The following is a 12559-nucleotide window of genomic DNA, read 5'->3' as shown; positions in this document are numbered from 1 at the left end:
CGCTGAGACACAGCGGGGAACTATGGGTGGAGGTGGGGGCTGGCGCCTGAGGGAGAGCGGGCAACTATGGGTGGAGGTGTGGGCTGAGCACAGAGGGACAGCGGCGAATTATGGGTGGAAGTGGGGGCTGGCCGCTGAGGGACAGCAGGGACCCTTAGGTGGAGGTGGGGCTGAACGCTGAGGGACAGCGGGAAACTATGGGTGGAGTTGGGGCTGAACGCTGAGGGACAGCGGAGAACTATGGGAGGAAGTGGGTTCTAACTGCTGAGGGACAGCAGGGAACTATGGGTGGAGGTGAGGCTGGCTGCTGAGGGACAGCGGGAACTATGGGTGGAGGTGGGGGTGATGGCTGAGGGTCAGTGGGGAACTATGTGTGGAGGTGGGGCTGAGCGCTGAAGGACAGCGGAGAACTATGGGAGGAAGTGTGGGCTGAACACCGAGGGACAGAGGGGAACTATGGGTGGAGGTGGGGCTCACCGCTGAGGGACAGCTGGGAACTATGGGTGGAGGTGGGGGCTGGTCGCTGAGGGACAGCGGGAACTATGGGTGTAGGTGGGGGCTGACAGCTGAGGGACAGCGGGGAACATTCAGTGGAGGTGGGGCTGATCGCTGAGGGACTGCGGGGGAACTATAGGTGGAGGATGTGCTGACCGCTGAGGGACAGTGGGGAACTATTGGTGGAGGTGGGGGTTAAGCACCGAGGGACAGCGGGGAACTATGGGTGGAGGTGGGGCTGACCGCTGAGGGATAGTGGGGAACTATGGGTGGAGGTAGGGACTGGCTGCTGAGGGACAGCGGGGAAGGATGGGTGGAGGTGGGGCTGACCGCTGAGAGACAGTGGGGAACTATGCGTGGAGTTCAGGCTGACCGCTGAGCAACAGTGGGGAACTATGGTTGGAGGTGGAGGCTGGCCGCTGAGGGACTGCGGGGAACTATGTGTGGAGGTGGGGCTGGTTGTTGAGGGATAGTGGGGAACTATAGGTGGAGGAGGTGCTGACTGCTGAGGGACAGCGGGGAACTATGGGTGGAGGTGGTGATGACTGCCGAGGGACAGCAGGGAACTATGGGTGGAGGTGGGGGCTGGCAGCTGAGGGACAGTGGGGAAGTATGGGTGGAGGTGGTGGCTGGCCGCTGAGGGACAGCGGGGAACTAAGTGTGGATGTGGGGGCTGGCCTTGATGAACAGCGGGGAACTATGGGTGGAGATGGGTGCTGACCGCTGAGGACAGCGGGGAAATATGGTAGTAGGTGCAGGGTGACCGCTGAGGGACAGCGGGGAACTATGGGTGGAGGTGGGGGCAGGTCAATGAGGGGCAGCGGGGAACTATGGGTTTAGGTGGGGGCTAGCAGCTGCGGGACAGCTCGGAACTATGGGAGGAGGTAGGGGCTCGCCGCTGAGGGACAGCCGGCAACTATGGGTGGAGGTGGGGGTTAAGCACCGAGGGACAGCGGGGAACTATGGGTGGAGGTGAGGCTGACCGCTGAGGGACAGCGGGGATCTATGGGTGGAGGTGGCGGCTGGCAGCTGAGGGACAGCGGGGAACTATGGGTGGATGTGGGGGCTGAGCACCGAGGGCCAGTGGGGAACTATGGGTGGAAGTGGGGCTGACCACTGAGGGACAGCAGGGAACTATGGGTGGAGGTGGGGGCTGGCAGCTGAGGGACAGTGGGGAACTATAGTTGGACGTGGTGCTGATCGCTGAGGGACAGCGGGAACTATAGGTGGAGGTGGGGCTGACCGCTGAGGGACAGCGGGGAACTATGGGTTGAGGTGAGGACTGAGCATCAAAGGACAGCGGGGAACTGTGGGTGCAGGTGTGTATGACCGCTGAGGGACAGCGGGGAACTATGGGTGGAGGTGAGTCTGACCGTTGAGGGACAGCGGGGAACTATGTGTGCAGGTGGGGGATGAGCGCTGAGGGACAGCGGGGAACTATTGAGGAAGTGGGGGATGAGTGCTGAGGGACAGCGGAGAACTATGGAGAAAGTGGGGGTTGACCGCTGAGGGACAGCGGGGAACATTAGGTGGAGGTGGGGCTGACCACTGAGGGACTGCGTGGAACTATGGGTGGAGTTGGGGCTGACCGCTGAGGGACAGCGGGGAACTATGTTTCGAGGTGGGTGCTGGCTGCTGAGGGACAGCGGGGAACTATGGGTGGAGGTGAGGCTGGCTGCTGAGGGACAGCGGGAACTATGGGTGGAGGTGGGGGTGATGGCTGAGTGACAGCGGGGAACTATGTTTGGAGGTGGGGCTGACAACTGAGGGAGAGCGGGGAACTATGGATGGAGGTGGGGCTGAGCGCTGAGGGACAGCGGGGAACTATGGGTGGAGGTGGGGGCTGAGGCCGAAGGACAGTGGAGAACTATGGGTTGAAGTGGGGGCTGAGCGCCGAGGGACAGCGGGAAAGTATGGGTGGAGGTGGGGCTGACCTCTGAGGGACAGCTGGGAACTATGGGTGTAGGTGGTGGCTGGCAGCTGAGGGACAGCGGGGAACTATGGGAGGAGGTTGGAGCTGAGTACCAAGGGACAGCGGGGAACTATGGGTGGAGGTGAGGCTGACCGCTGAGAGACAGCAGGGAACTATGGGTGAGGTGGGGGCTGGCGCCTGAGGGACAGCAGAGAACTATGGTTGGAAGTGGGGGCTGAGCGACGAGGGACAGCGGGGAACTATGGGTGGAGGTGGGGCTGGCCGCTGAGGGACAGCGGGGAACTATGGGTGGAGGTGGGGGCTGGCCGCTGAGGGACAGCGGGGAACTATGGGAGGTGGTGGGGGCTGGCCGCTGAGGAACAGAGGGCAACTATGGGTGGAGGTGGGGGCTGAGCACCGAGGGACAGGGGTGAACTATGGGGGGAACTATGGGGGGATCTGGGGCTGACCGCTGAGGGTCAGCTGGGAACTATGGGTGGAGGTGGGGGCTGGTCGCTGAGGGACAGCGGGGAACTTTAGGTGGAGGTGGGGCTGAGCGCTGAGTGACAGCGGGGAACTATGGGTGGAGGTGGGGGCTGGCAGCTGAGGGACAGCGGGAACTATAGGTGGAGGTGGGGATGACCGCTGAGGGACAGCGGGGAACTATGGGTGGAGGTGGGGACTGAGCACCAAGGGACAGAGGGGAACTATGGTTGGAGGTGGGGCTGAGGGCTGGGGGACCGCGGGGAAGTATGGGTGGAGGTGGGGACTGATTGTTGAATTACAGCGGGGAACTATGGGTCGAGGTGGGGCTGACCGTTGAGGGACAGCAGGGAACTATGCATGGAGGTGAGGCTGACCGCTGAGGGACAGGGGGGAACTATGGATGGAGGTGGAGGCTGACCGCTGAGGGACAGCGGGGAACTATGGATGGAGGTGGGGCTGATTGTTGAGGGACAGCGGGGAACTATGGGTGGAGGTGGGGCTGACCGCTGAGGGACAGCAGGGCACTATGGATTGAGGTGGGGGCTGGCAGTTGAGGGACAGCCGGGAACTATGGGAGGAGTTGGGGGCTGGCCGCTGAGGGACAGCGGGAGCCAGATGCCTCCCAGAGTGAGAGGAGCTGAGGCTGGAGAGACGGGAGCCATTTGGTGCATCATGACAATGTGTGTTGACTTTAATTAACTGAAATGAAAACTTATGGAAGGCTTTAGGCAGGGGAGGGCATGATAGGGATCTGAGCCTTGAGCCTACCCCTCAGTGTTATTCACTGTTCTGTTTTAGACTCAGGGTGCCCCTCAGAGCCCACGATTCCTGGGAAGTCCTGCTTCTGTTCTTCTCCCGAGCTAGAGGGGCCAGGTCAAAGCTCTAGGCTCAGATCTTCACCCCACAGCTCCATTGGTCCTCTTGGCCTCAGGTTTTTGACTTGGATAAAAATCCTAGATTTCATCCAGACCTGGCTTTTTAGTACTACCAACTCTCCAGCACACTTTTCTATTTTTCCCCTGAGCCCAAGTCACTCCGTCTTCTCATCTTCCTGTTCTTTGCAGGTGCCAGGACTTCCTAAATTACAGAGAAGCAAAGGGTAGAGATTCATGGACTAAAGAAGAGCCTAGGTGCTCTGGGCATCCAGAATCAGGAGCCCCAGGTCCACGTCCTGTCTCCATTGCCTGGGAAATCATCCGTTCGTCGCTGGAATCCTCTGGACTCAGCTGTATCCTGTTAGACCCAACCATCTTTCAAGTCCCTTTCAACTTTCACGTTCTCATGTGGGGGTTCAGCCAGTCGGAGAAAAATAGATAAAAGCTAAATGCTGGGAAGCAGATAGGCTGTGCGTCTGAGAGCAAAGGACTCTCTAGATTGGGTTTAAAAGTACTCTTTTCAGTTTTGAAACCCCACAAAATCTCCCTCTAGCCCCTGAGGTCTTGGCTTCCAGGAGGCGTGTGTTTGCAACACACATATGTCTTCCAGAGAACAACGTGAATGTCAGTGTCACTTCACTGGAGAATTGCCTGGGGTTTGTATTTGAAACGGAAAACTTGGAACCAGTTAGCTGCAAATGCAGATTGGCCAAAGCATGAAATATTTCTCCTTGCCTCTTTTTTTCCCCACTCACAAATTAACATTTTACACGACTCATGTATGCTGGAAATGCAAGACCACGTTAGAGAGGCCACGGAAAACCTCTCAGAACTTTCCAAGGATAATCACAGTAAAAATGTTGAAATACCTTCTTTCCTTTAATTAATTAATATATCATATAGAGATGTACTGACATGTTTCTAAAATGTTCATAGTTAGCTAAGGAATAATCCCCACAGCCCCATCTATGGAACCTGTGCATGTCATCTTACTTGGGATAGGGGTCTTTGCAGACGTGATTAAATTAAGGATCATGATTAAAGAGGTGTCCAGGTGAGCTCTAAATGTATCTTTATAAGATGAAGGGAGAGGGAGATTTTATACCCAGAGAGAAAGCCTTGTGATGATGGAGTGGAGAGAGATTTAAAGATTGGAGTGACATAGCCACAAACCAGGTAGTGCCAGTAGCCACCTGAACTCAGAAGAGGCAGGGAACAAATTCTCCCCTAGGACCTCCAGACAGACCACAGCCCTCCCAACACCTTGGGTTTGGCCCAGGGAAATCCATTTTGGCATTCTAACCACAGGACTGTGGGAGAATAACGTTCTGCTGTTTAAAACCAGCAGCTTTATGGTAATTTATTACAGAAGTCACAGAAAACTAATAAGTGTTCAAGGGTTGAAATGGAAAACAGAGATTCACTATCCCACTCCTTACAAACCCTTCGTTTTGCTCCCCAGAGGTGAATATTTTAAATCTTGGAGTAGTTTCTGTGAAAACTTTTCTTTTTATGCCTAATTGCTGAGTTGATATTTTTCTTTTAAAAAAGGATTTAAGTCAGGCACAGTGGCACACACCTATAATCCCAGCAGCTCAGGAGGCTGAGGCAGGAGGATCTTGAGTGCAAAGTCAGCCTCAGCAAAAGTCAGCAGCAACTCAGTGAGTCCCTTTCTCTAAATAAAATACAAAATAGTGCTGAAGATGTGGCTCAGTGGCCAAGTGCTCCTGAGCTCAGTCCCCAGTCCCCCCTTAAAAAAAGAATTTTAAATTCTTATGCCTTCTTAATATGTGATATTCACATATGTATGCACACAAGTACCCTTTTCTTTATCATGAACTTATCTTCCCAAATAACTGTAATGTAATTCTTGGCTAAATAATTTTATATGATTTGTTATGTTCAAATTGTATTCCCAGCTGTTCAGTGCACAGCACTATAATGTTTATATTTCCCTTCTTGAACCACCTTTTTTTTTCCTGGAGTTAATAATTGCCTCAATATTTCAAAAATTTTCCACTCCCTTCATATACATAATCACCTGCATCCCCAAACTCTATTCCAGAAATAAAAAGTGGCTCTCAATATGTTCAAACATAGGAGAAAATCTATGATTTTCATCCCACCTCCATCTTGAAAACACCCTTTCTAGACCTCTCCATTTTCCTGATCCAATAAAAAGTGGTTGGTTTCTAGATTTGTAACCTGTCTGTCATTCTTGACATCCTTCTCTTTCTTTTTGAATTGCCATTTTGTGCATTTTTATCTCTCTCTTCTTTTTACCTCATCAAAATGAAGATTTGAAGTTATAGTAGCTTCCAAAGAAAAGATGCATGATGTAGAATACTTTGATTTATTGCATATCTCTATCTTAGCTATACAAAGAAATCTAGGCAAATATTTTCCTCCAAGTTTTGAAGGTATTTCTATTGTCTTCCAGCTTCTGATATTGCAGCTAATAATTTTAATGATTGCTTGATTTCTGATCATCTGTGTGTATGTGATAGATATCTTTTTTTCCTGAGAGTTTTTGAGATTTTCATTTAACATCATTACTCTGAAATTCATAATGATGTATCTATTGTGCTGGCACAAAGTGAGTCTTTTGAATCTGAACACCGACAGTCTTTAATCATGGAACATTTTTTCTACTCTAATATATTCATTTTCTGAAACTTTTCTCAGTTCAATTTTTAACCTTCTGAATGAATTAACTTTCTAAGACACTTATCTTTCCCTGTTCTTTTTCATTATGTTTCCATTCTGTCTTGATAATCTATATATCTACATTTATATTTGTATCTATAGATCCCTCTATCTTTGTAATTTGTCTCTCATGATTTTAATTTTCAAGACAAATTTTGTTATTTTAAAGCTCCATTTAAAAAATCAGGCAATGCTGGTTTCATGGATTTAATGTGTGGTGAGCCGCTTCTGCCGCTTTTGCAGACTATGGTCGCCATTACAAGATGGCGCTGGCTCTGCTGTGGTTTGTGATAAACAACTCCTTATTTGGGAGAGTTGGCACATGGTTTTTCAACACCCTATGAGAAAGTTCCACGTGGCGGCTTTGCATTGGGGCTTGAGATGCTTTATTAAGGCTGGGAGGGGCATGCAAGAGGAGTAGTAGAAGAAATATCAAAGGCCTGAATAAACTGCTGGAAGAAGATTCCTGAGTTGCGTCTTCCTTGCGGGCAAGGGGTCGCGACATTAATGTATTTTCTTATCTCTCTGAGCATATAAATTGGAAGTTTCCACTCATAGATTTTTCCTTCTTTTCTTTCTGCCTGGTGTCAGTTTTCTTTATTCTTCTCTTTTCAGTTAGAGGCATCATTCAAATGTTTCAGAGTCTGGTCTCCTCTCACATTCCAAAGGGAGGAACAGAAGCTCCATGCACATGTGATGTTTTTGTGCATTAGTGACTTCCAGTGGGATGCTCCTGGAAGCATCAAGATATTTTGTTAACCAAGGCTCCTCTCTTGGTATCTGTAAGACTCTGCTCCTATGGGCCAGTGTGACTCCTTCCAATCTCCTGTCAAAGGGCTAACATCTTTCTACTCCCTAAATCCCAATAGTTACTAACTGCACCTCCCACTCTTCCCAAGCTGATCTTGGTGTTCTTGACTCCTAAGTTCCTCCGGTATAGCTCTTCCAAGGCTTAGCACACCTCCAGCCTCCCGTTAGGGAGGGGAGTGGGAATGCTGGTTGCTCTGGATGGAGTGGGGAATGCACCGCGTCTGACTGCTTCTCTCACAGAGTTTCAACCAATCCTTGACTTCTCAGCTTCAAGGATACCTTCCTTTTAAGACATCTATTGCTTTAAATTCCAGAGTGTTTACAGAATTCCATAATAGAAATTGGTTGGCTTCTTGTTCTACTCAGCAACCTTATGGGCATTATATTTATCTGGCACGCAAAGTTAAAATTTAATTATCCATCTGTTTACTAACATCTGAAGTTCTCTTGATATTCCTCTGTGTGTTTTTTTTTTTGCATACTTGGTCTTTGTTTTCATGAGTGTGTGTCTTTTTAAAAATCTCATGACACTTATTTTACTGGGGTCTTGGATCAGAGCAGAGGAAACAACTGATGCCTATGGCCCACATTTTAAAAGAATCTGACTCTTTCTTTCTTCCACTATTCTAACGCCGAAGCCAGTATCTCCTTGTTTGAATTGGTGGCCCCCAAACTTCTTTCCAAGTGCAGGTAGGTGGCTCCCACTTCTGTTCCCTATTGGCTGTGCAGCAAAGAAACGTCTCATTATTCTGCACCGCCCCATCCTGCCATTCTGCATCCCACCCTTCCCTCTCCTCCTCCTGGCTCACAGTCTCCTTGGTGATTTTGGTCAGAGAAACTCCTTTCCCCCACATCTTCAAGATTCTAGTTAATGATCTTTTACATATGCCCCCAGCTTCCTTCCTGGACCAAGCAGGAGACCTGTTTTAGATATATCTAGTTGGGCCAATTCTCCATCATTCCATAATTACAATGTCTGACGTCCAATTTTTGGCTTCCTGCCTGATGCCTCAGCTTTTGAAATGAGAAAAAAAAATTTAAGCCTCATGACCGACTTCTCTTTGTATGTGAGGGTGGGTGGGGTGCGGGGGAGGTATCCAGCATGGATAAAAACAACATAATTCCATACCTTCTGAAAGGTAGACACCACATCCTTCTGGCTCTTCATGGAATCATGCCTTAAACCATAGCTTTCCCAGACCTTCATCTTCCCAGTATCTACTCCCACTGCCAGGTTCTCTTACTTCCACTTTTGCCTCACCATCTTGAATTGGAAGATGAAGTTCCATGTGTCTTTCATGTAAGCTAAAAATAACAGCCCCCGTCCCCCTGCAAGTTTTAAACCTCCAATTCCCAGGAATTGATGGGACTTTTCGATTGTCAAGTACCTTGAAAGGGAAGGTGATCCTGGATTATCCAGGTAGACCCGATGTAATCGTGAGGGTACTTATAAGAGGGAGGCTGGTGGGTCAGAGATGAAAGAATAATAGGGAATCAAAATGCTGGAGTTATGTGATAAGAAGATCCCACCATTCAACAAAGGCAGGTCGCCTCCTGAAGATGAAAGTCAAGAAAATATTCTCCCTTCAGAGCCTCCGGAAGGAACCAGCCCCGTCAAGGCCTTGATGTTAGCCCCATGGGACGCCCTTTGGACTTCAGGTCTCCAGAACCGTAAGTCAATAAAGGAGTGCTGTTTGAAGACGGTGCTTGTGGTGATGCGTTAGTTATAGAACAGCAACCGGAAACTCATGGATCTCTGTGTGACTTTGGTTCTATCTGTCCACCCAGGTCATTCCTCCCTGACTGGCTAGCTATCAGATCTTGGTATTTGGCAAATGAGGCCTGCACCCATGGGAGGCAGTGCCCCATCCCAGTCACTGTTGAGAGCCACAGCCGAAGGGGCCCTAGCAAACTTCCAGCTGCCAGCAAACTTCCAGTGCCAGCTGACGATTGGTTCACAGCGGCCCCAGCAAACTTCTAGCTGCCAACTGATTGGCTCCTCTGCGGTGATGCTCATTGGGCTGTTTCCCCGCCCTTTCAGACCACGGAGCTGCTCAATGGGGGACTCTTTTGGCTCCACCCACATGACCCAGCCAATCGGTCTCAAGAGCAGGAGGAGTGTGGAAGGTTGAGAGGCTTGTGGGAAGCCGGTGGTGGCAGTTGGGCTCTGAAGGTTTTTCCTGAGGAGCTGTGTGGTGCGGTGTGTGTGTTCTAAAAATAAAGTTCGTTTCTTTTGACAAGTGGCTCCTGAATTGTGCCCAGCCAGACTGCGGCAAGTCACAGTGGTCTCATCGTGTAAAGCAGTCACTGGAGTCCCTTCTTCCTTGCTAGGGATGACCCAGGGGCATGAGAGGTAAACCTGGCCAATGAGATCAGGAGCGAAGTCAGCTGGGGCTTCAGGGGGGACTTTCCACAGCAGAAAAATATTCATGAGAAGAAGTTGACACCTGCCCCTTCTCCCTCAGACCTCCTCCTGTGTCGACCTTGCTCCAGCTCTTCTGAAATCTCCTACCTGGATCAGCTTCTGTGGCTGAGGCATTTCACCTGACTGATCCAGCCCTGTAAACAGAACTTGGACCCCATTCATTTACTAGATGCTTCTACACACACACTTTTTAAAAAATATTTGGTGGCAGTTCTATAGGGTAGGGGTTATTTTCACCATGTCATGGATAAAGAAACGGACTGTCAAAGGTGATGCATCCATATTCTGTGGTCAGCAGATAAGCCCAAATCAGTGGTATATATATACACAGGATACAAATGCATGAGATTCTTTTCATCCACACTCAGTATTTACTACTCTTGACTTTTCCGAACCTTGGCAGTTTTACCACCACCAAAGCCCATTGCCTGACCTACCTTGGTTGTTGTTATGGACTGAATGTCTGTGTCTCCTCCAAAATTCATGTTGGAATCTCATCCCCAATATGATGGCATTTTGTAGAAGGAGCCTTTGGGAGGTAATTAGGTCATGGGGACGGAGCTCTCTTCAAAGAGATGAAGTCAGAGAGCTAGCTCATTCCTCCACCATGGGAAGATAGTGAAAGTCAGCAGTCTGCGACCCTGAAAAGAGTCCTTACCAGAACCCAACCATGATGCCCTGACCTTGGACTTCCAGTCTCCAGACACTGAAAAATAAGTTTTTGTTGTGTATACGTCACCCAGTCCCTGGTACTTTGTCATAACCTTTTGAAGAGAGCAGGACTGGTGAGGTCATGTCTTTACTTCTGGTCTGAACAATGGCTTAGAACCCAGGATTCCCCACTAAGGGATTGCTTTTGAAATAGCCTCTGCACTGGGGGGAAACTGATGTTCTCATGGGTAGATCCGGGGTAATAAAGTACCCTGGATATGCAAAGAGACAGAATAAGTTCAAGTCACCTTCTCTGTGCCCTTGGACAAACTACGTAACTTTCCAAACAGCTATTTATTTCTGTTTGGTGTGGCTCCTCTGTTAGGAAATCTCATTACATGGGTGCTCAGGACTCGATGAGACAACTCACTCCATCACTGCAGCATCTGTACCCCCTCTTTCTCTTGTATTGACCTTGTTATCTTTGTCACATTTCCCTAACATCTGTCTCCCCATATGCTGTGAATTAATTATCTCTGCTCCAAGCTCCATACATGGTTGGAGCAGAAAGGAGAGGAATTTCTACCCAACTTCTTGAGTCTGCTGGATCCTGGGATTAGACTTTCTGCACAAACGTGTGCCCTTGGCTCACCACCTTGTGCCACAATCACCAGCAAGCCATGTGGCAAGAGAGACACACACAGCTTCCTAGGCTGCTTCCCCAGGAATCAAAGTTCTCACCATGGGCCAAGGAGCTCCATGAATCTGTCTAGTCACTCACTCACTCAGCAAATAGTTACTGGATAGATATTATGTACCAAGCAGCCTGCCAGGTCCTGTGCATACAAAGAAGAATTTGACATAAATCAGTCTCAAAATGTCCCAAGTCGTTGCCTGGCTAGTGGAGGAAGAAGATCTGGAAAAGTCAGCAAGCACCATGTACATCATGATTGGCAGATGTGTCCCTGAGTGGTGTCACCAACAGGAGAACCCAGTTGGGTTTTTTTATCTGGTGAGGTTATGGACTGCTTCCCAGAGGAGGTCAGGTCTAAGTTTTGAAGAATGAGAAGTGATTCACATGAATGTCCATTTGCTTCTACATTATTTCCAGGTCTTCTGATTATTTTATAAGGAATGATTACATATAAATGCTGAAGAAGCCTGTAAGGATGATAAAAAAGCTAATCTCTTGATTTTGCAAATATGGAAACCGAGGCAGAAGGAAGATTATGAACTGGTTAAGCATATTGGTAGGAATATTTGGGGAAATCCTACTTGAATGATTTTGGTCTTTCTAGCAAAAATGATGAGCCTTCCCCCCCTCTCAGTTCACCAAATTGTTCTCCAAATTAGTTGCCGACTATGGACCCTGGATTATATGTAACATGCTTTTTTTTTTTTAAGCATTGGTTTCAAGCTAGGCATGAGGCTTCTTTGAACTGGGAGAGTCGTGTTGAGCTTGGGCAAGGATTTCAAGGTCCCTTGGGGCAGGTGCACCTCTGCGGCATCTGAAGTCCAGCCTGAGCTCTCAGGAGCGCGATGCACCCTGAGCCCACCCCTCTCCCTTCTGAACCATCTGGCCACATATGCCACCCACGTTGGTCTATAATGTGCTTCTATACCAGCTGTGCAAACATATCACTCTCAAAACTTGGTGGCTTAAAGTAAAAAAACGTGTTATTTCATAGTGTCTTGCCAGTGAAGAATCCAGGCATGGTTTGGCAGGTTCTCAGCCTCTTGGATCTCACACAGTACATAGGGTGACAACTAGGACTGTGATCATCACAAGTCACGTCATTGTTGGAAGGATTCAGTTCCTCCTTGGCTGAAGCCCTTCCTCAGTTCTTATCATATGGACCTGTCCATTAAGTCATAGTGTGATGCCTTTTTACCAGTTATCAGAGAGCAAGAAAAATGGTAAGAAAAACCAAAAAGAATTTGATTGTCTTGTATAATATTGAAGCCAAGCCATGAAGCCAAGTCCCTGAGCACCAGTGTGGTGGCATGGTTGGCTGAAGCCCGGGAGGCCAGCCTAGGTGATGTGCATGGGCCACAGCCACATGGAGCCTGCCATGTAATGTGGGCCTGAGGCACAGCCAGCCAGGGCCAAGGCAAGACAGGGTCAAGGCGACCTAGGTCACCCAACCTGTCGCCTCTCCTGCCAGTGGCTCTGCCTGCCTGATGAGCATTGGAAAAAAT

The 12559-nt window shown here is 49.3% G+C and overlaps 1 protein-coding gene across 1 annotated transcript in view; it reads left to right on the top strand.

Moving 5' to 3' along the window:
* LOC144252962 (flavin-containing monooxygenase 5-like) overlaps window positions 1-5734 on the top strand; it is a 62917-nt gene extending 57183 nt beyond the window's left edge. The window contains exon 8 of the mRNA XM_077794967.1: window positions 3958-5734. Coding sequence (XP_077651093.1) covers window positions 3958-4210 — 253 coding nt within the window. The 3' untranslated portion in view covers window positions 4211-5734. The remainder of the gene's footprint in view (window positions 1-3957) is intronic.
* Window positions 5735-12559: the final 6825 nt, after the last annotated feature.

Source organism: Urocitellus parryii, unplaced genomic scaffold (assembly GCF_045843805.1).
Source record: "Urocitellus parryii isolate mUroPar1 unplaced genomic scaffold, mUroPar1.hap1 Scaffold_71, whole genome shotgun sequence".
Taxonomy (NCBI): Eukaryota; Metazoa; Chordata; class Mammalia; order Rodentia; family Sciuridae; genus Urocitellus; species Urocitellus parryii.
Note: the sequence above shows the minus strand (reverse complement) of the source record. Positions and strands in the feature narration are given on the sequence as shown.